At 41.3% G+C, this 23,567-nt stretch overlaps 3 protein-coding genes across 9 annotated transcripts in view; 2 read left to right on the top strand and 1 right to left on the bottom strand.

Moving 5' to 3' along the window:
• Nucleotides 1–220: 220 nt before the first annotated feature.
• Nucleotides 221–1,894, top strand: LOC107220746 (nuclear cap-binding protein subunit 2). 2 transcript variants are annotated; one of them, XM_015659461.2, is made up of 4 exons: nucleotides 221–443; nucleotides 527–847; nucleotides 1,022–1,172; nucleotides 1,591–1,894. In XM_015659461.2, exons 1-3 carry the CDS (start codon nucleotides 375–377, stop codon nucleotides 1,124–1,126), a joined length of 495 nt encoding a protein of 164 aa, XP_015514947.1. In that variant the 5' UTR covers nucleotides 221–374; the 3' UTR covers nucleotides 1,127–1,172; nucleotides 1,591–1,894. The 2 variants fall into 2 exon arrangements, with proteins under 2 accessions (XP_015514947.1, XP_015514946.1); XM_015659460.2 differs by lacking the exon at nucleotides 1,591–1,894 and having other exon boundaries at nucleotides 1,022–1,251.
• On the bottom strand, nucleotides 1,448–15,867 carry LOC107220753 (ras-like GTP-binding protein RhoL). Of its 5 annotated transcripts, none has more exons than XM_015659473.2 (6): nucleotides 15,734–15,867; nucleotides 6,124–6,394; nucleotides 3,050–3,179; nucleotides 2,563–2,677; nucleotides 2,334–2,451; nucleotides 1,448–2,205 (listed from the first exon to the last, which is right to left on the bottom strand). In XM_015659473.2, exons 2-6 carry the CDS (start codon nucleotides 6,146–6,148, stop codon nucleotides 2,003–2,005), a joined length of 591 nt encoding a protein of 196 aa, XP_015514959.1. In that variant the 5' UTR covers nucleotides 6,149–6,394; nucleotides 15,734–15,867; the 3' UTR covers nucleotides 1,448–2,002. The 5 variants fall into 5 exon arrangements, with proteins under 5 accessions (XP_015514959.1, XP_015514958.1, XP_015514957.2 ...); XM_015659472.2 differs by lacking the exon at nucleotides 15,734–15,867 and adding an exon at nucleotides 11,798–12,090; XM_015659471.2 differs by lacking the exons at nucleotides 6,124–6,394; nucleotides 15,734–15,867 and adding an exon at nucleotides 11,798–12,093.
• Nucleotides 15,868–15,999: 132 nt separating this feature from the next.
• LOC107220752 (homeobox protein aristaless) overlaps nucleotides 16,000–23,567 on the top strand; it is a 62,101-nt gene continuing 54,533 nt past the window's right edge. For both annotated transcript variants that reach the window (XM_046730545.1, XM_015659469.2), the window contains exon 1: nucleotides 16,000–16,987. In XM_046730545.1, the coding sequence (XP_046586501.1) occupies nucleotides 16,813–16,987 (175 nt within the window). In that variant the 5' untranslated portion in view covers nucleotides 16,000–16,812. The remainder of the gene's footprint in view (nucleotides 16,988–23,567) is intronic.

Genomic DNA, 23,567 nt, shown 5'->3' on the forward strand with positions numbered 1-23,567 from the left:
AAAATATTGCCAACCGTTTTTTCCAAAATACTGTGCACAATGTCCTTCATCCTCCGTTATATTGGTTCTTAATCTTTCGCTCACGTCTTACATATCAAACTAATAATTTACCATTTGGATTTGTTGCGTTTTCAGGTTGAATTTCGGGTTGGGTCGTTCAAATATGGCGGGTTCGTCGCAGTCCGTTTCCAGCTTTCCGCTCGGCTCGCGGTCCACCGTCCGCGTTCCTATCGAGCAAAACGTCGGAACGCAGCGTAAACGCCATAAACGCACGTATGTCGGAGTTTGACGGCGCATTTGACTTTTCTGGTCGAATAAACACATTGGGATACTACAAAAGTTGATTACCAAATTCACGGTACGAGGATAAAGCGATGGCACTATCGACCAGTCCAATTTCACCGTCGGTTGACCTCAGCTCTTATCGTGACCAGCACTTTAAGGTTCGTACTTCGATCACTCTACGCTAACATAACCTGTTCAATAACATTCGACGTGTTAAAAAACATTATTACTCCTCCTTTAGGGATCTCGAGTTGAACAGGACCGATTATTAAGGAACTCGACGACTCTGTACATTGGTAATCTCTCGTTTTACACTACAGAGGAGCAGATATATGAACTATTTTCAAAGTGCGGAGACATTAGACGAATTATTATGGGACTGGATAAGTACAAAAAAACTCCATGTGGATTTTGCTTCGTCGAGTACTATTTGAGACCCGATGCGGAAAACTGTATGCGATATGTTAATGGGACCCGTTTAGACGATAGAATTATACGTACGGATTGGGACGCTGGGTTCATCGAAGGCAGACAGTATGGTCGAGGAAAGACAGGTGGTCAGGTAAGATACTTTATTCTATACCTGAATATCGGGGAACTTGAATACGGGGCACCGACTAATTCTGCCAGTCAGGAAACTTATCTAATAGTTTGAATTGATTTTAAGATTCAAGTTGATACTTTAACATGTTGCGTGAGTTACTATAATGATTGATAATTTTCATCTAATTACCAGGTCAGAGACGAGTACAGATCCGACTTTGACGGTGGCAGAGGTGGCTATGGAAAAATAATCCAACAAAAAGTAACACCCGTTGTGGATGGGGCATTTGGTCGATGAAGTACACACTTATGGATGACAATCACATTTGATCATGATCGGTGATGTGCGTATTGTTTAATTCTATTCATTGACAACTACAGGCATATTGTGATGAATATACAAAGATTTGGGGTGACAAAGAACTTTCGTGTGCGAAAGAGTTATTCTATCTGGTTCTCCTTATTTCATTTATTTATATTTGTGTAAGTCATTAAATGATTCATGTTTCGTGACAAATGGAAGAAAGGTTTTCACACCCACAATATGCACGTAAAAAAACTTTATTCCTACGGATATTATATTTAATATGTATAACGTACACGCGCGATACAACTTTGGTTGACAGTTGAAGATTTTTTTTTTTATTAATTATTATATTTTGTACAGAAAAGACACACGTATATTCGCACATTATACATTACAATTATATATGCATATCGTATTGTTCTGGATATAAGCCGAGGTTTTTTTGTCGTTGACAGCAGCCGCCAAAATCGTCGTCGTCTAATACGCGGACCAGTCTTCTGTGCGTGTAATCAAGAAAAACATCCTGAAATACTGTCGCAGAATTCGGGGACCGCTTATACTCTGAACAATACTGTATATATATATATGTATGTACACGGCAGGACTCGAGAGGGATTCTTTGGTTATAATTCGTTCTTTTCGCGTCTTTTAGTATCAGAAATGAAGCTTCGGCGATATAACTTGTCCAATCATAATATTAATGTTATTAATGGTAGGCACCGGTTAAAATAATAATAATAATAGTAATGCTAAAATTAATAACAATAATCTTATCGTTTCTTATTGACGGGTAGCCCCGTAACATCAACAATTTTCAAAGTACCGCGTGAATATATGTGATGTATACGATTGTGCTTGTATTCCGTTTCAAAGAATACCGCACAGTCTCCGCGGTGCCGGTTTTTTCAGCACGGATCTAATCCCCTCTACAAATACCTCTTCCAGTCCCTCTGACTTTATTGCCGAACATTCGACGTATTTGTAGGCCTTGATTCTCTTCTTCATCTTCTTACATTCTGCCGGTGTTATTACATCCGTGTCCTCCCTGTTCCTCAGGTCACCCTTAGTGCCTATCCAAGATATATGATAAATAGTTTTAAGTGGAATCTAAAGTCTGATCAGTTGTTGGCAAACACACATCACTCGTAGCAGCATAATGTGGAATATTGAATACTTGAAATATTTATTACACACTTACCGACAAGGACAATTGGCACGTTGGGACAGTGGTGCTTGATTTCCGGATACCATTTGCTGGCTACGTTTTCGTACGAACTGCGCGCACTTATCGAAAAGCACAGGAGAAAACAATCCGTCTAAAATGAATATCGTAGTTTGGTTCGCAAAAAATATAATACGGGATTTTTGTAGTGTTAAAAATTTGATAGAATTTTCAACTACAGACGTAATTGAAATTGTAAACCTACGTTCGGGTACGACAAAGGCCTAAGCCTTTCGTAATCCTCTTGACCGGCTGTGTCCCAAAGCACCATATTGAACTCCTGTCCATCTACGCATATGTTGTCTGCATAGTTGTCGAACCTGGACGAAAGAAATGTTGAAAGTAACTGAAAGTATAGCTGATCTCTTTTCTGTTTACACTAAAAATATGTGATCACAGCATTGCGGTAAGGAATTGCAGATGTTCCTAGAATTGAAGCCCTTTCTTTCGCAAATCTTGACATGAACATGAATTACATATCAAATTATTTATTTTTTAAAACTTTCATTGCAATGAATTCGAATCAGAAAGAAATAGAAAACTTTTAATTTTAAATTAAGGGTTGAAATTCACCAGAGAGTGTCTTTTAGTCTATGAAAAATTGTATAAAGTTTGGTAATAGAACAGATTCGATTTGATTTGAAATTAGGGAATTAGTATGGCCGATTTATTTGATGTTTCTTGATGCTTACACTGTGGGAACGTATTCGGTGGGGAATTTCTTGGACGTGTATGTGATAAGCATGCACGTCTTACCGACCATGCCGTCACCAACCGCGGTGACCTTTATCGGTCGTATCCGAGACACCATACTCGCGTCCTCTGGAACAAAGAAGAGAATTTCCGGTGTTAAAATTTACGCGCGTGCACCCGTAAACTCGTTAATTATCGTTCATTCGCTGATACGGAGTGAAGACTTGACACTCTGATCGTAAAACTTTATTCTCGCACTTGACGAACTCTTTAAAGAACGGTCGGAAATCGATTACCGAGTTAAATTCATCCTGACTACAACTGCGTCGCACGTTCATTTTATCGACAGTTTTTTGGGCCGGTTGACAATTTAACCCTTTAACGGCCAAGCCTTTTTCCCCTTTAAAAAAAAAACATATCTTCCAACCGCTTGAAATTTTTCTCAATCAAAATATTTGAAAAATTACACCTTTTAAAAATACGATTTTTCTGTTTTCATCCTTAACCAAAAAGTTTTTCAAATGAAATTATTCAGTGAAAATTTTCTTTACCGTGCGTTACAATTTTTCAAATCATTTTACGGCTTCTAAATTCAAGTTGAAGATAATATTAAAAAAAATAGCTGTTTCGTCATTGTCGCAAATATGCTGCAACGGCAGTCAAAGGGTTAAAAAAGAAAAACCTATGCCTTACGACCTGCAAGTTGGAACAGTTGTAGCTCCTTGTTCCTCCAGCTCGGAATTCACGCTCGGCGCGCCTTCGCAAAACCAATTCATTAGACTCGCTCGTGTCACTCATTGTCAATCTACGCATCCTGTCCTCGCACGCGCTCCGGTAGTCGCCATAGTCTCATAGTCTCTCTTATCTCCGGCTCGTTTATTGTACTTAATTCCTACGTATTACCATCCCTCGGAACGCGCGGCCCTCGGAGCAAAGCACTTGTGCTCGCCTGTGTGGAATCGCAAATATTACACCTACGGAGTCGGTGCGTTCAAGTATCTCCTGCAGTGCATACGATGCATACGATGCATATTGGCAGACGGACAATCGTGATAAGCGGAAAAACGCGATGGTGACCACTTTGAGTAGGTATTTGTTTTTCAGACGAGAAAGAAGTTATCGCACGATACCGCCGCGTTTCTCCCCGTGCGATGCAGTTTGTGTCCTCCTCTCTACCACGGTGCAAATTATTTATACGATTTTCTACGAATTTTTAGGAAAATTGGGACATTTCGTAAAATTTTGTACAAACAATTGTTTTCCGTGAAAGATTGTAGATTTTCATGAAAATTTGTATTTTTTCAATTATAAATCTACAAGGCACTACAATTTTTAAATAACATTGACAAATCATTACGAAAAATTATGCGTATTTACAATTTTGAAAGAAATATGTAATACGAAATGGCCCAATTTCTGTAAATATTCTCAGTAGTAGAATTTTTCACCAGGGTCCCTCTCTCTTCTTAATGCTTGAAATTGTGTATAATGTTAATAACGTGAATTCTAACAGAGCCCGCATTAACTCGGGACGATTTAATTACGACGCTTACTTCATGCACGTTTGTTCTAAAACTGCAGGGACGTCCTGAGCCTCCCAAAGGCATCTTTTCAGCTACCAACAAACAGCTGTGGGTTGATAGATATAATATGATAATGAACACGCACATGTGAGTAGGACGACTGTGTGTATAAAACCGTGCTCGTCCTACATCCGGCGGGCAAGGCTCATATACTTATATGCAGTATCAATGGGCCTGTGCGGCGCCTCGCGCCGCATGACAATCAACTCTCGACCTTTTCCTTTTTCTTTTTCAACGTCCTACGATTCCTTCTCTCGGGCCGAGAGAAATTTCTTATTATCTTACATGCCGTATGATTCTGCACTGCCTGTAATACGAATCACTCGTTGGAGGACGTGTCTGTTCGTGAATCGTTATTTTCTTGATACCTAAAACTTGTGCTAATTAATCGGTGCCATGATAATTCATTCTTATGCAGGCCTTGACACGAATTTTGAAAATTACGCTTCTTTTTCTACTTCGAAGATTCGTGTTTAAAGTACAGAAATTGAGGTCGGAGACATTTTCGGTGTGCCTATAAGGCGTTGATATTTTTATACTTTCTAACGTAGAATATTCAGCTGAGAAAAATAAAACTTTCTATCTTCGCGTATTATTATATACGGTACAGGTTTTAGTCAAATGTGTGATAAAAATATTTGTATTTATATTTCGTAAACGTGTGTTCGAAAAATTGTTGCTTCCGTCGTATCGGAACATAGAAAATTTAAAACGCGTAGATTTACAATAGTTATAGTCCTTTGAAGTTTTCGTGCAAGTCATATGCTCATTGTTAGACGGGAAGTAGAGACTAACGCGCGATGGATCGTTCATATATCAATATTCATTCACGAGAAGAATTTCAATGTGTTTTAAATCTGCCTTATCCATACTGTACCTCTATTTGTACACGCCTAATTCGTTTTACGAACGTATTACACACGCGTTTTTAATTCTCAATTTATACAATGCTGTATAACTTGAGAATGTACCAGGCATACAGTCTGGTTCAGAAAGTATAGAAACTAAACAGTCATAGAACAAATGCTTGAACATTGATATTTATAAAGATTGTTCAAATAACGGTTGATTTTGGCATAAGCAGGGAAAAAAATTGGAAATAATTTAAGTACTGTGCCAGTCAAATTTAACCATCTCGATCCTTCCTGCATAACGTTTTTTTTTTTACCATAGATACTAATCTTCCAGCCAGACTGTACGCCCGATACATCCGTAACAGGAGTTTATTTTAACCGAGTATTTCTGTCCATAGACATCCCGTCTGCATTATAAAAGCGTTCTTAAAAAAATGTATGCGTACATGAATGGTGCCAAGACTCTTTGACGTTGCGGGTACGTAGACGCTGCTCTAGGATAGGTCAGGTCGGTGACTTTGGTGCGATGCAGGTAGTCGTCACTTGGTTACATGCATGATAATAAACACGGCGCGGCCATGGCGGTCCGATAAAGAGGCGCAGCGTTCCTTCTTTCACAGAAATTATCATACGTACCTTCCGACGCTTTTCCAACGCACATCGGACAGCCGTCGCAGCTCTCTATCCCTTGTTCGAAAGAAGCTTCACGTATGTATATTACACGTTGAGCAGCTTCTTCTTTCGCCTCGTCTCGCGTCCGGCGTTCCTTATCGCGCCGTAGGTTTTTCAATCTGTTGTTTTTTTACTCCCAACGTTTTGTTTAACAGTCCCTTCCACGCGAGCTTTTTCCTCTCTATCTTTATCGCTTCCTCGGCTTTGGACCAACGGCTACATTATCGTTCACCACCTAAAACACAGCACAGATTCAGCGTTCTCGTATTTTAAATCGACCGACAACCGAGACGCTTGTGGAATACACACTGGATACCATTATGCTCAATTAACCGTCAAAGGGATCGGCCTAGCCGCTTCGGTGCGCAGAGCTCGAAACGCGAACTGTTATACTAATTGCTCCAGCAGTAATTGGTTATATGATCGGGGGAGGCCTTATCGCGTTTCTAGCGCTGTAAGCCGGCATCGATTCGTACCAATTTCAAGCAGCAACTAATCAGATGATGATTAAAGAATATCGGGAATTGACCTGTTTTTTAATTCTTTTAATTTCTTTATTTTTTTTTATTCTCACACATTTCTCCACCATGATATCATCATTGAACATGGTATGCACCCTTTTTGTCTCATATCATATAAAATTATAATGCATAATGTTGAATAAGGCGTTAAAATGAATATTTATTCTTGCTCCAACATCGAATTATAATACTCGCAACTTGTACGTATAATCAAGGTGAATACTAAAAGATGCTAGATTCTCTGGTAACATGGTAGCTTACATGTACAAACTCGCGTTCATTTCGTACCGAGAACTACTTACCTACAGCTACGTTAATTGTTGGTCATGGTGAAAAATGAGGAGAATCAAAAACCATACGGTAACCACTTATACTAGAGAAATTTCTCGCGGTGTGAAATTCACGGCCTCTGACGCATGACTAACGTTTTCATCAGGGCGGAGGGCGAGGGTCTCTGCAGAGGATGACTACGGTTCATAGAGCAAAGGACGCGCGTAATTATCCGAGCTCTGATGACGAGGCGAGAGGGAGTGAGAATTAATGTTCCCAGTATTTTGTGGTGCAATTCGAGGCGAACGACGTTACGCACATCGTATTGTCTTAATGTCGGCGTTCATAACCGCGATCATCCCTCCACCTCCTCCTCCTCCTCATCCTCATTTTCCTCATTTAATCACGCATTCGGTGACGCCCCAGCTCATTCCGGATCCGCGATCATTGCGGAACGCAGCTGCGCGATATTGCCGCGGGATGTCGAAAGGCGAGACCGAGTACCTTCCGCCTTCCCAAGAATCTCACCTACAAATATACGCGTATAAACACCCCGGTCTACCATACGACTTACGAGTATTTTCAACAAACTTGCTCCACTTTTCTTCCCTACGATTTATACGTGTATCCCTAAGCGAAGAACCGTATCACGAAACATGTCGCGATCTCTCGTACGTCTCTCTGCTGGTGAACTTTACTCATGTATGCGTGCAGTCACTGTTTTCCGTGACGTGACGGGGAAAACCACTTCCTTTGACCGATCGTCGCCGCCCTTCCGTAGCTCGCTGCGCAGCGTCAGTACGCTTTGAACTGCTGCCGATAGAATGGAAGTTAATTTTAATTTTTTTCATTTGTATTTTACACGTCGTGTAATCGAAACAGGACAAGCTTCGTTACTTTCAGGCTTTTTATCACGTCGATTTGGCTCTTCTACAGCAGGGTAATGTTTGTTCGTATTGTTCGGTCGTTTGTTACCGAAATGTATTGGCTGAATTTGGCAGCTGACTTTCAATGGGTATAAGATTCAAAATTAGAAGCCAAAACTAACTTGAGCATAATTTTGCCGGGTTAAACGATATTCTTGGAGCCTATAAACCTCCTTTTCCTGTCAAACCGAAATTGCGTTCCCCGAAGACTTCGCCATATCCACGTACGAAAATATAACACAACCGGGATTCCCGACAACACGTTAAACGCTGGAGTTTTCTGCGATTAAATTGCGTCGTAATAACGCGTAGACTATATTTCCCCGATCAGAGTTATTGCGGTTTTTAACAAACTGAATCAGGGAAATTTGACAATCACATTTGACGAGCAAGTTTATTGAAATTTTTACGGACGTAGTTTTTCGTACCTTTAGGTAGATCAGGCTAGTTTTTAGCACTTTGTTGGCTAACCGTGAATCGTGTAAATGCGAGCGCTCTGCGTATTATCTGAATGACTACATGTAAAATGCCGCAGAAGTCAGTAAAGACTTGCAGGTTTTTCACCCCGACGATAATAGTAGCCGGTACATGATTCATGTATACGCCGGAGGAATGTTTAAACATATCTGGTCAGATTAGATACATAAACCACTGCACGAATTCATTACAGACATCGTTGTGTGTCCTGTACGCATGTGGCCATTACGTTATTACAAGTGGAAAACGATGGAAATATTTCTGAATTATTGCACTGATACGTTAGAATTCTTGTCGCGAGGAATATCGCTGTAAAGTATCGACCAGGGTTGCAAATTTTTTGATGAAAAAGTAATGCATTAACCATTACTTTTTCAATTCATAATGGAAATAATTTCCATTGAAACATTAAATTTAATGTTTTAATGGAAACACTAATGCAATTAAAAAAGCAATGCATTATTTGCAACTCTGGTATCGACGAACGAAGACGTGGCAGAAATGCTTTCCATCATCGAGCTTCACAATGCTGCAATCTTTCGGCAATGCTGTTACGCCGGGTTTAATATGCGCTAATTGCTCTGTCGCGTGTCGCTTTGACAAACCACGTTGTGCTTTTTCGGTATTACCTACATGTCACGCGAAAATTGTAACTGTCCTCATTTTTTCGTTCTATGTACAGGTACGCACGAAGCATGAATGTCGAACTCTGTTTACACGGCTTTACCCCGGCCTTGGCTCATATATGCTGGATAAAATATTTACGCCAGAAATAACCAACTGCATTGCGGTTGAAAATGAATAATTTCGGAGAGTCTGACCCTCGATTCTTCTCGCGAGTCGAACGAATCGCGAAATTGTTTCGGTATATCGGTATGGAAACTCTTTCAACTTGCGTTTCGATCTGCATTTTCACCGTTCGCCAAAGTCGCGGCAGACTGGTTCCCTCGGAAATCCAAGCAATCGGAGGATATGCGGTAGGTGGGTAACGAAAACGTGTTCTTGTCGTTATATGCCGTAGGTGCACGTGCGCATTCCTGGCATATGCATGTACGTGTATACTCGACTCGTTATCGACGATTAGGAATCCCATTTCGTTGCCAACAGCCGATCGTTAATTCCGTTCCATCGACGTCGATCGAGTTAGGAACATACGCACTGGCATATGCGTCGCACAGACATCGTGTACTATATTTACGCCGGGACTTTACCACGTGTAGCGATCATTTTTCGTCTCTGTAGGTACTATACGTGTATAAAAAATGTTGCCATTCATCGTGATAGACGATCATTCTCTTTGCATACGCATAAACAGGTACGCAAACTGACTTACACACGGAGAGAATAAAAGGGCAGAATTTACTTGAAACTAAAGGAAAGGAGGGACACATCAGGTTTTTTTAGTAAAATATGCTTGGCAAAATGCAAACTTTACTTCAAAAACAGTGAACGATTCTGTGCGCGGACTAAAATCTGAAACTGAACTGAATCTACATTTATAGTAAAAGTTACATTTGTCATGGGTGTTATTTACCGAAAACCGTGGTGTGGCCCTCCTTTGCCCGCAGTGTTGATTAAAGTCTACTCTTTTCGTTCTCTCCGTGCAGCAAAGCAAGAAAATAGTAATTAAAGTAAATTCTCTAGAAGAAAAATCAGATAACGAAAAATTAGAGTTTATATCAAGTCTGGAATTTGTTCGGTAATTTGCAGCAAGAGTTCAGCGAACTTTAGTTCAGTTTTGAAAAACTATTACAAACTTGGCTAGTAGCAGATCCTTCCATAAAAAGGTCTTTGAAATTCAATCTCGTGACAGGACTCAAGTTTTGTGGAACAGATTCTGGGACATGCTAGTATTGTAAACAGCAATACTAAGTTGAAGTACGATCCAGTGGTAAATTATCATTTCAGTTTGATATGGGGTGTAAAACGCACCACTAAACAAACACCTAGCTAGCTGATATACGTTTGCCGGCTGCTTTGCCCTATCTAATTCAAAATTAACCTGAAAAGTCGCTGATACATATAAATTGTTTGGAAAAGCGATGGGATTATCACGTATAATTATCATATATTTCCAATTAGTCGCTGCCATCCCGCTAGCAACACCACTGTGTTACATAATCGGTGAGTTTTTTATGCCGGAATGATGTGTACTTCGGTATTCACACCTTATATCATCTCCCCCTTTGGTAACATACGACCTGCAGCCACCGTGAATAAGAGTGAGAGTGATGATCGTGAGGCTCCGGCGATCCCGTAACGTTTAAAAATAGAACAGCTGTTACGCGATGTCTGTTTTTGTTTACTGAACCTTGTTGTCAATTATGAGTTTTGATGAATATTCTATGTATACGTAAGTTCTTATGGCCAACTATGGCTATGGTTTGAAGATATGACAATGTGGTTGCGGATCTACAATGACTTGCAGCTTGAGGCGATGGAATAGCTTATAACAAATTATATTTATCGAGGAATTCTGGGAATACATTTCTTTGAATAACTCGAAATTTCGTGATTGTACCAAATAGATTTTCATGTTGATCTTTCGCGATAGATTACGTTTAGAGATTATAGTGTCATTTGAAATTTATGTACTTGAGATGCTGGCCGTTTACGGGACTCCTATTTTATTTGTTCACGAAGCAAACTCAATGCACAGCTTGCACATTCCGCGGTAGACGGAGAATTGCGAAACAGTTGGTATTTCCTTGTTTTCACAATCGTTAAGCTCAGCTATAAAAAAAACCATTTACAAAACTGCGAAGCCGTACTTGCGAACGAGGAATTGTTAAAAGGCGCAGGAACCAAGGCCTGATTCTTTTCTCTCGATTCACCAAAAAAGAAAAGAAAAAAAGAAATATATTACGTTCCTCGTTTACATTCCAAACGGTACAGCAGTTTTATTCTATCGAAATTAATATCATAAATGTATCGCTGAAGAAAATAACAAACTATAACTAAGTTCGCGTGTATCACGATTGTCGCCGATGACACACAGAGATTCAGTTTGTGGTATGGAACTCGCGGTGAGATAAGATTAGCCCGAGTTGATATCGCGGAGCGAATTCTAATCTAGATCCCAGGGTACCGAGTCCCAATTTTTTTAATGTCATCGCCGAGTATCGACTAATGAGCAAAAATCACGCTTCGCCTTAGAATTCGCTTACGGTACTTTTGTTGCCTGCATTTTTACTTGCGGTGATAAATGCAGGTGGTAAAAAATTTTCTGCAATTAGATTTCACTGGATTTCACTCGATCTGAAACGACACCTCGGCCTCCAGATGCTACCCCACTCTACAATGCACTCTTTAAGGCGCACTTCGCACGTGTAATTGATTGTAAGGCAGGACCATTAATGAAACATTCAATCGAAGTACGGATGCTGACCGCAGGATCGGCAAGCCAAGGACTAGGACACGGTGAAGGACCCTGCATCGACTCACCATCAATAATCCTCCACGCATTGGTGACACGTATTTCCCCTTGCATTCAAGTGACAAGCACAACTACTGGGCTGCGGTCCAATTCTTCCTCGCGAAATTGTTACGGCACTGATAGATAAGGACGGTTTTTTTTTATTCTTATCGATAAGAATCGAGGTACGCGCTTCGACGACTTGCAACCAACTGGCGACCAGGTATCTCACTGACTGCGTGACTGACTGACTAACTGACTGACTGACTCGCTGCCGACAATTGACAAGGAACGTGCTGCCTCCGAGAACCATGCCCCTCCACATCGACTACCCGGTAGAAAACCGCAGGACCAGCGACCACCAACATGTTCCAGGTAGCCTTTCCAACACGGATGTATACAAGAGAATATATACGGATATTGTGAAAACCTTTGTCCAGCTGGGTTCGATCAGCGATGACCCACTTGCCGCAGTGAGCATGGAATTCGTAAACCAGGTATAACTTTTTCGCGGCGAGCTGATACTCCGATGTGAATTAGTCCTTCTCGAGTCGAAAGTAACGATCGGATAGAGAAATTTTTAACTAATTAACGATCAACTTTAATCGAGGAATTGTTACGCCGTTGAAATGCTGCAAAGGTGACATTTACGTAATCGGCTTTTCAAGCGCATTTATAAAACTGGTTTAAGTATCGAAATAGCAATAGAATTCAAGGATGGAATTACGCTTGCTTTACAAATTTCACAAATGCGATTTCAAACCGGACGAATCGTATCTTAGAAGCTTTATTGGTAATATAGTAACGGTAAAAGGTTGTAAGAATAATGGGAAATAAATATGAATAGATGTTTTCGATAGTTCTCGAAAGCTTCTGACGAGTTTTTCGTGTCACACTTCAACCCTTTCGCCCGACGATTTTGATGTCAACCTTAATTACGCTCATTGAGATTTAAGACGGGATTTTATTTTCTTATTAGCAACAATGCGAAGACGGGTGATTATTCCATGCAATGAAATAACGTAGAATTATTTTCTACGGTGAGTCTACCAATCGGAAGAGCGCTGCGCATGTCTACTACACCGTCTTATCGCGACGTAGAAATGATACTCCGGGCGACTTGTCGCTTATAATTCGAATTCCAATGAAGGTAAGGAACGTATAATGGTCGCGCGGAAGAGAATCTCGCGCAAAAACGTACACGAGATTTCCGTCGCACAATGCCCCGTGCAGTCTTTTATCGAGGCTCCCGGTCACGTTGACGCATTAAAAATTCTTTCAGCAAGGACAGCTCTTGAGGGTGTCGATTGTTCGACGAGTATGGCGCAGCGCATAATTACTCATTGCACGCAATTTATTATACATGTATGTACATACGTGGTATAGGTATTTGTACGGATAGACGTGTGTACGACACGCGAAGATGCGGGATATCGTATCGTTGTAATACCGCGAATTGGAATTCGCTCGTAATATTCATGGATGCAAAATCAGTCATAAATAAACATGAGTTTTACTCCAAATCTTGCTTCCTGTCGGCGTGGCAATTTATTCGGTGCATCGCTCCCGTTCGGCACAATTGACATTGCCTATTTTCAATCCAAATCAGTTCCATATTAATCAAAGTTCGAATTATACAACTTCGCGCGGTTCAAAATCGGCTGCAAGTTTCAATGTCAATGAGCGATACTGCAGGCTGAAAAATTCAAGGTGTCGTTGAACCCTCCGCGGGCAACTTTTTTGGCGTCGGTAAGAACGGCGTGTGGCAACGGTCGGTAACGGTAGTTCGTAGTTGTTTTAGATGTCAACAGATGTCACCGCGCGCTCATGTCGAAGCCGAACATGATTCAAACCGACACTCTCTTGCCGGTTAGCAGCTCATCGAAGAGTTCAATGGATTTGTACCTATGATTGCTCGCTTGCGTCATGCGTGTGTAGGGATCAATAATTGATTGCTCGCTGGCAGGTTGAAATATTGATCGACGTTCTCGAATCCTCTTTGTACGCGTACGCAGGGTTTTATGAATTATAGAGGTCGGGTTTGTAGTCCCGTAGACGTAAAGTGACGGATGTCGACTGTCGGTAAGTACAGCTAAATTGTGTAGTAGAACGGGTAGAGACGATAAGAGGTATAAAGTAGTGACGATATTTTTTTTTCATCTCTGTACTACATGTTTTATGTGTATATTCTTAGCAGAGTGTTTTTTATGCAAATAGGTTTATAACGATTTTCAGTAAAACCTAATAATATATATTGAGAAATTACGAGGTCAGGGCTTGCAAATAACTAATTTTACAAGAAACATGAACAACTAATTGTCAATTCAGGTTCCTATTGGTTGAAATTGTTATTTTTTCTTCAAAGTTATCAAAATTGTAATCAATTTCATTTGAATTTCGAATGATATACATTTAAAATCGTTATTGTGTGGGTAAGACGATGAAACACCCTTAAAACCGCGATACGGTGCACGATTCGATGATTTTGCTTCTCACGATCAACGATTTTTTTAAAACTCGCGTAACAGTCAGAATGATTATTATTTCGGTTCCCATCATCGTTAATCACTATTTTTAATTCTTAATGTTTTTATTCGGATGAAAACTTTTCATTCAGAGTGCCGTGATTTTAAAAGAAAACTGGCGAATAGACCATCGTTAGATGTTAATATTTTCAATTATATCTATTTGTTCAAACCGTGAAGAGACTGAGCCCCCCCTCTTCAATTTAATGAACGAGATTATAACCGTAATCCATATTTCCAAATCCTGTTTTCTGGAGTCACATGCAAATCTATACTTTGATATATTTCTGGTAAAACAAAAATAGCATTTTACGTCATAATTTTCAAACTGTAAATCATGTATTTTCCGGGATACGCCCGAATACGCTAATGTAAAATAAGTCGTTCGCGAATCTAAATATCTCTGAAAAATTATCCCGCATTGGATGGATGGATGAAAGATATTTATACGTTCCTATATTTGTGTTTGACTCGCAACGGAATTGGTATACGTGATAGGTAATCCAACCGAAGCATTATAAAATTCGAACTTCTAACTTTACGGAAGTGGAAAACTAAAAAAAATAAACAAATAAATAAAATGCTCATGGCACTTTCGACTGCTTAAATTGAATTTTTCCCTATATCAACGGTCTCTGACATTTCCAGAACTGAATATTGTGGCGATTAAAAAAGATAATCAAAGAAACGAGTCACGTCAAGAGTGGTCGAATTGATTTATTTTCCGTACCCTCGCAGCGTCGGCTCGTCGCGGGTTGTGCTTTACCCAGCATGATCGGCGCAACCCTCTCATCAGTACCGCGTAAACAACTCGTACCCTTAGCCCTCTTTTAGCTCGTGTAAGGGATAGGCGTAGCCGTTTCCGTCGCCATTTTGTATAATCGTATTAGCGAGGGGCGTGTCTCGGGTGTGGGAGGGGTCGACCTGAGCGATACCTGGACTGCGAAGAGGAGGAGGAGGAGGAGGAGGAGGAGGAGGAAGAGGAGGAAGAGGAGGAAGAAAGGGCTCCCGCCGCAGGAAGACCGAGCGATTCGAGCCGGGCGCGCGCATTCCCGTGTCCCCGAGTCGAGAGAGAGTCCGCGACGCGACCCAAGCGAACCGAATATATACAAACATTATAAATACACATTACGCAGAGAAACGGAGGCCCCTGCGTCCCTTGACAATACCCGAGTCCGCGTCGTTCTACGGAGGAGGAGTAGGAGTAGGATGAGGAGGAGGTGGCGGAGGGGCGGCGAGGGGGTGGGGGGGAGGGAGCGGTGAAAGAACGATGAAAGTATAATTGGCCCGATCACGTGTCGGACGTGAAAACAGCGCGTTTAGCACCCGCGAACGCCGCGCCGTTCTAGTGTGAAAATTGTACCGAGATAGAGAAAGAGAAAAAGATAAAGAGAGAGAGAGAGAGTGAGAGAGAGAAAGAGACAGAGAGGTTTTGTTTACCTTAGGCCAGTCGACACTCGTCACTCGCACGGCGTAGGACAAGCTCCGCTCTCCCGCGTTCAGGACTGACTCTCAAAGTCTCTCGTCCCGTCGATATCCTCTACGTATCCGTCACTTGTATCGGGGTGTTTTGTTCTTACATACCATGTACGTGTGTACTTTACTGTGCGCACACACGCGACGGGAAGGAACATCGGTCAGGTGAAGAAGGCTGTTGGATTCACACTGGTCGGACTGATTTCGAACGGCGCGGACGTACGTATTTGACCGGAGTGCAGAGTGTGCCGTGTCCTGTAAACATCTCGTGTCGGGGGAGCTCGTTTTTCGTTCACAAATTCAAGGATGTACGCAACGCGTTAAGACGAACGAAATAATGTGATAACCAGGTTGACGACGTGTGTGCTAATTTATGCGGTATAACTCGATATTAAACTGTGCTGCGGTATTGGATATATATATTATATGTATATATATATGTATGTATATATATATATATGTATATACACACACATATATATCCGTCGGTAATCAACTCCAAGTACAACGCGGGTCATGCGGATATCGAGTTTTATCCCTACAGTGTAGCGCACGTGGCATTCCCGTGACAAATATACAAATGTGAAGAGGGGATAAAGTGTTTAACGCTCGGACGGATTAATGTGTACATGTATAGTAAAGTATAACGTATAATCGTATTGTGCAACGAAATACGAACCGGGAAGATATTACGCCGCAATGCCGTAGGTATTGATGTTATATCTGATGACGCTGAAGAGTTGGTGCAAGTAACGCGCAGGAACTGATGCCGCAGGACGAATACGTAAAAGTATTGTCGCGAGCGTATTATCTATCCGGTATAATTAACGGCATTGGTGGCTGATTTTATGGGCAATTATTTCACGAGTGAGGTTTTTGCCGCGTGCCTTCTAGATTGTCACGTAACTCACTGCGCGTACATGAGAGGCGGCACGCGACCCGAAATCGACGCCGCGTCGAACAGTGACGTTACGTTTGAAAGAGGAAGATAGCTGGATCGGCATCGAGGAATTTTGGAGAGACTGTGCCGCTCCGGGATACGTATGATGGATTTGAGGACGACGCAACGACGCCCAACCGACGGCCCGGTTTCCCTCCCAGGCGATCTGCACAAGACCCGGGTCGCCAAGAGCGTCTTCAGCATCCGGAGCCTCGTCGACGTTGGCGATTCCGACGGCTTCCCGTCCAAACCAGCGCAACGCTCCCTGTCGACGCCAGGTAAACACCTCGATTTTATTACACGATCTATGAGTTTTGACGAGAGTCGATATTTCCACTTTCAATTTATTCGTACACGGGTGCAAAAAAAAAAACAAAAATCGTCATTTGCTTTTTTTCGAATTTTACATGTAAGCGAATAAGTTTTGATTCTGTACATCGAATAACACGTAATGCAGCAGGTGGCGGCGCATTGAGATAAAAAAGCAAATTTTAGCTAACATAACTATTTTTTCTTTTATTAGTTACGTGGATGAATTCAAAATTTGATATATAGAACCCAAACTCAAAATTCGTGTTGACCGGTGTTACAGGTGTGAACGTCGATGTTGATTTGTCAATAGTTTTTCCTGAATTTCTTCTGCGCTTTTTTTCCACGTGTGTGGATTTCATATTTTTTAAACTCGAAACTCTGGATGATAATCGCTAGACGTAAAAAAAGTGCGGATTTTATTGACAGCCAGTAATATTGTTATCAATTATATGTAGTATACAGTTGTGAGCCTCGCAGATATATTTCAAAATTCAAGACTTTGAGACATAGGTATTTCAAATTCCGCTGTAACACTGTAATTGATATCGTTCCATTAATTAACGATAGGTACTCTGCACCTACTCATATCCTCAAAGTTGAATTGATTCAATTGACAGCGAACAATGTAAAGCAAAATGATTCGTTACGCACATTGTTCTACCACTGTGTTCTAATGTAAAGTTAAATCTTTCTTTTTACATCCTAGTCGCAACAAGGAAAATCTTTACTCCGATTAAATTAGAATGTGAATTATTCCTTCTCCTAGTATACATTTCTGTGTTGTTAAGTATTTGAAGTTGCCCAATTGTTGTTTGCACTTTTTCATCTTCCATACGCCGATGGTTGAATTTCAGCGTTGCATTGGTATATGCCCGAGCAATTGAACGGTACGAAACAATAAAAAGTGTCTCACTGATCCTGGCATACGTACCGATCGTTCAGTAATTATACATACCTATGTATTTTACATGTATACTCGTATTTTTTTTTAAATTGACAATGATTCGGTACATCTACGTACATTCAGTCTTTACGGATTGAGCGAAAAATCACTTATTTTGACTGTTGCCTACGCTTACGCATCACTAACGCAAAGAAGCATCGGATAGCGTCGTTCCATACATGCAGTGCCGAGTGATCGAATATCTGGAAAAAGTTTTGTTTTACGCAAGAATAATGCCAGCAAGTGTATTCCTGTAATTCAATTACCACTTATTGCAGGCCTACGTTTCCTGGCGTTATTCTCGCATGAAACAAAAAAAGAAATAAAAAATTTGGGATGTCCTGTTCGGCATTGCATGTAGAATGGCGTTGTAGGTAACTTTTTCTTTGCTTCAGAAATGCGTAAGCGTGGGCAATAACAGAATTCAGTGACATTTCACTCGGTCGGTAAGGTCTTAGTACAGTATCCTCTTAATCTATGGAACATCGTACACACGACGTATAATACGTACGTCCTTTCTTGTTCTCGCTCGCGATTAGAAACAGCAGACCTCGCTTATCCACCGACGCTTAAACTTGACTCGGCGTCAAGTACGCCCATCATAATATACGCTTAGACTCTCTAAATATGTATAACAAGAACGTACATGCAAGACGTTAGACGCGGTTCCGCGTTGTGTGTAGATTACAATCGGCAGAGCTGGAGCGTCTCGCTGTCTTGATATCACTGCCGGGGACAGGAAAAAAATTTTTCATTCTCTAGCGTGTAACTCTGTCTTAGAACCGCGTAGATGTATAATTAATGATCAAAATGGCGTCCAATTAAAAACGCATTATTATAACTTTCCGCGGGACAACGCGTGCATGTGTGCATATGTACACATATCACGCATTTACGTAATTTTCTCTATTCTCGCCGCTTTGTTGTGAAATCTTCTCTAGTTCTCCAAGATCTTATTCAACCCCTATCCAATTCTTCCCTGTCAAAATTCAAATCATATTTTGCAAACATTTCTTGCAATCGGTAAATTTTTAGTGTACATCTTTGTGTTTGCCATAGATTGTCATAATCGTGGTCGAAAAACTGTCGCGTGTCGCACTGTTTCAGAAATAACAGGTAGCAAACTAAATTTTACTTGTATGTAACTTCCTGTGTTCGTTATACGGAGTGCAACGAACTTACGAAATCAGATTAGAGATCCGTTAAAATATGTTTCGACAATCGTGTCGTTTCGCTGACAAGTTGTAAATTTGCTCTATGTAATAAAATATCATGAATAAATTACCGAATGATGAATAGACTGAAACGCGGTTCAAAACCGCTGAACGGCGTCATTAATATCAAAAAATTTCTGCTCGTTAATGTAAAAAATTAAGTTCATTTACGAAAATAATTACAGCGTGTCCGAAACTGCGTTTTTGCTCCATTTATCAAAGTTAGCTGATACGTTACGCTGGTCGCGTGAGATGGTTGAGCCTCTCTCGACGGACTGGGATTATCCTGTTTTGCAAATTAACTCTGATTATCTACCGAGATTATCCTGCGTTTTCAAACCACACTTCTGTACACAATGTCTTAATGGTTATTCTTATTTAGCCAAAGTTTCGTGAACTCGGCAACACGTTTCCCGTGTTGCCTGTTGATATATTTTCATCGCGTTAACTCATGTATACGTTAATCTTTCATACATACCTATACTTAACTTTGCAAATTACGCTGTACAACAGAAATTATTTCTTCACTGACCTTGTCCGACGAAATCTATATATTTCTTTCATGGGTCCAGATAGAACTGAAAACTCTCACCTTTCACGAAAAAAATCTCAGCTTACCAGAGCATACGATAGTTGATGGTCTAAAAGTAAAGTTGTAGTCTTGATTTATTTGTAAACAAAATTTCATTTTTTTATTTTATAGTCATTAGATAGGTTTTTAGATTCTACTTTCGACACGATATCGCATAGAAATCGCCTGATGTATACTTCACGCTGAGTCTGAATTGAGTCGGCATGTATTCAATAATATATATTGACGCATTATTTTGTATTCACTATACGGTTATTGGATTGCTAATACATGCTGGAGTCTGAATAACCCGAAAAAACATTTTATGATATTGGTGAAGGGTCTCAGAAAAATTCCAAAGAGAAGTTATAATCGAAAATTGCAATGAATATCATCGCGAATGAAAGTTTATGATTTATTGAAAAAAGAGGCATTAATTATTATTCTTGAGAAAATTTGCTTTGGTTTTGAAAACTCGACGGTTCGAAGTGAATTCGGCAGTCTGGTAGAGTCTCACGGAATGTTTTACATTAGCTGAAGTGACAATGACAAACACGACGAAAATCATAAATTTTTTTTATTTCTCTTTATTACGAACATCTAACAGTAAGAGTTGCGATGACAATCAACGTTTACCTCGACGCCATGAAGTTCGCCTTACCAAAACAGACAATATAGGATAGAGAGAAAAAAAAAGAAGAACAATTTATTCGATCACCAAGACAGATTTTCGCGCGTCGTCCAGTGTTATTGTAACGCGAGAATGAAAATACACGATTACCAGTAATCCTCGTCGCCGCGACTAATTATTCAAGAAAAAAACAAATCACGATTGTATTTATGGTTTCAACGATACGCCTCGGACTTCCTTACGGTGACCGTGCGGCGGTTATCGCCCCAAGAATACGTATCTACGTACATACCTACATACATAAGGGTGTAATACAAGAGGGAGCTGCCACTCGGGCGTACACAGTGCGGGTATATAATGGGTGTTGACGGAAAGGCGATAGTAATTGAAAAGATAAGTAATTACCCGTTATTACCCACTGCACTGCGAGCCGTACAGAACGTATAGATATAGGTACTTATAACTAAACATTTACGTATATATCCACGTATGCAAGCGCGCACGTAAAGTATCTAGAAACCAAGTGGGTACGTATTAAAGATACAAGTCCATCCACCATTATTAGGTATGTCGAACCTCAACGTACAGGTGCTTGTAACGCTTAAACGTGTACCTCGATACACACACACAGGTAGGTACGAATGTGTGCATGCATGTATGATTCGCTGCCGCGTATATGTATAATTGTCCTGCGGGCGATTAATCAAATCCGGCTCTTTTTCCGCGATAGCTGATTCCCGATTCTACACCATCGCGAAGCTGACGGATGTATAACGCAGCTTGTACAAGGTACCCTGACCGTATAAATTATATACAGTAGACCGTTGTTGGTATAATCTACGGGGGAATGGCGTCGCCGGCTCGCGGCTGATTGGCCCTCGCGATTCTCGTACACGGGGTATCACGCGTATCACGATCCGTACTGTGGCACGTGATAGGCGCTACCGAAGGGGGCGAAGATCCCCTTCCTTCCTCGAAACTTGGGGGTAGTAACACGTTTGTTACGGGGGATCGGGGTACATGGAGTATTTATGCGTGGTAGGTGTGTAACATGTACGAAATATTGTCAAAGTCTTGTGTATCCATCGCGCCTTCCTCGGCTTTTGTTATTGCTACTGTCAGGAGATATCCCTTTAACAAGTAATGTCTGTTACGCGTAATAAATTAACCGAGTGATTGATGACGAACGGAGACACGAGGTGTAGTCCTGACAATGAACGCTTTCTATTACATCTATGGAAACGGCTATTATTGTTTACTGGAAAATTGAATGTTGGGGAATAGTGGAAGCTCGTTGAGCTACCGCGGGTTCGAGGCTGCGAAGTTAATTGTATTTACAGCGGCGAAGAATTGACGACGAAAAACGGGGCTGCGGGTCGATCATTGTATACCTATAGGGTGAAACGCGACGTTGACTCCGATCGGGAGTACCTGGTCCATCGGCTTTTAGATGGGGAGCTTCGGCTGTGTAAGTTCCTGTAATTGCGGAAAACCAGTCGGACGCTTTGCGAATCTGAGAATGAATAAATCAACCGATTCTCGAGACTCGTGTTGTCTCGTTTAGAAGCTTTTCGGGGACTCGGTAGAGCCGATGTGGTAAAGTTACCTGTATTCAAGCGGCTCGTCGCGTCGCGTCGGTCAGGCCGAATTACGAGAGAAAAGGAAAGAAATAAAGCAAAAGATGGTGGAAGGAGGGGCGAAAATCGCGAGCCAAAAAGTTGGCGAGTGCTTTCTGAGAGGCAGCGACTATGCGCCGGATCTGCTTCTCTAATTGCGTTTTATCGGTAACAGCACCTCCTCTCTGATCTCCACCTCTCCCTTCCCGCGTTCTTTCTTCTGATCTTGGCTTCTTCGTAGCCCGATCCTTTTCATTCTTCGGCTTTTCTTCCGAGGACCGATCCCTGTAGTCCGTAATTTGGAGAAACCGGCTCGTTAGCTGCAGCGATGATCAGGTGATCAGGCTTCGCGATGCCGGCGTGGATGGTTGCCGCTGATCTCGCGAATCGTACCCTTCGCTAATTTAAAGTTGGTGAATTTGTTTCTACGTTTAGAAAATTTGTTTGTCACGTAGTTGGAAAATTGTCGCAAAGGTCGACAAATTGCAAATCGTAAATGGTTTTTAAAACAGATTGCATCGCATCGGTAGATCATCGCGAGGATCTGCTTGTTACGGAACAATCGCAAATTCAAATTATCTGCACTTATTGTTCCTTGGTCTTATTTATAGCAAGATACGGTTTCGGATGAGTCGAGCTTCGATTGGCGTTGATTCAGAAGGAAATATTGTAATTGTTTTTTTTTTTCCGTATATTATTTACCGGTAATACGAGCGAAGAGGAGTAGGTATAGATTACAAAATTAAGTTATTACATTCGACGATAGTTCGCGTTGCATTGCGACTCCAGACGAACACGAGGGTATGTAAAATATACAAGCACGTTCCCTTATTAAAATTCTAGTACGGTTTTCACCCGGTCATTTAGCCGCATGGTGCAGGTTTTGTGCGTTAAAGAACATGTAATAGCCGGTAAAAGACATACGCAAAGAGCGCGTCAGCTGCACGGATGCAACGGTGGCGATATATCGGATACATATAGCTGAGGGTTGTAGTTCGTTTCTACCTATCGAACATGCCCAGCTATACCTACGTTTATAGGATCAGTTAATTGGCTCGAGTGCCTTCGCCCTCCGTTCCCCTTGGTCCACCACGGTATCGTTGGTAATTAGCGATTAGCAATTACTCGGAACTAATGGACGCGCCAGGCTCTTCTCGTCCGTCTGTAACGCTACTCGTCGGGTTGGGCATACATACAAATGGACACGCTCATCTCACCTATTAAATGGGCCTAGGTGTACGTGTGTATGAATAACCAACGAATCGACGCGGGGGGGAGATCGGCTCGATGGAGCGATTAATGGTGCAATTCGCTAATACGACGCCCACTCCGGCCGCGCGGTGTCACGCAACGATTATTCGGCATTGGTACCTGCGGAATCGACGAATATTGTTGCTTCTACCTACGAGATATTGATGTTCAGGTAAATATATTATTTTTTTTAATTTATCGCTCCGGGTGATTTTAGATTGATTTTCACAACTTGACTCACGTGCCGCGTCGCGGGCGAAGAAGTTGAAATATAGTTTTTGACATTCCATCGCGCTAATTGCGTGCTTTTTATCGGTATC

Source organism: Neodiprion lecontei, chromosome 2, assembly GCF_021901455.1.
Source record: "Neodiprion lecontei isolate iyNeoLeco1 chromosome 2, iyNeoLeco1.1, whole genome shotgun sequence".
Lineage (NCBI taxonomy): Eukaryota > Metazoa > Arthropoda > Insecta > Hymenoptera > Diprionidae > Neodiprion > Neodiprion lecontei.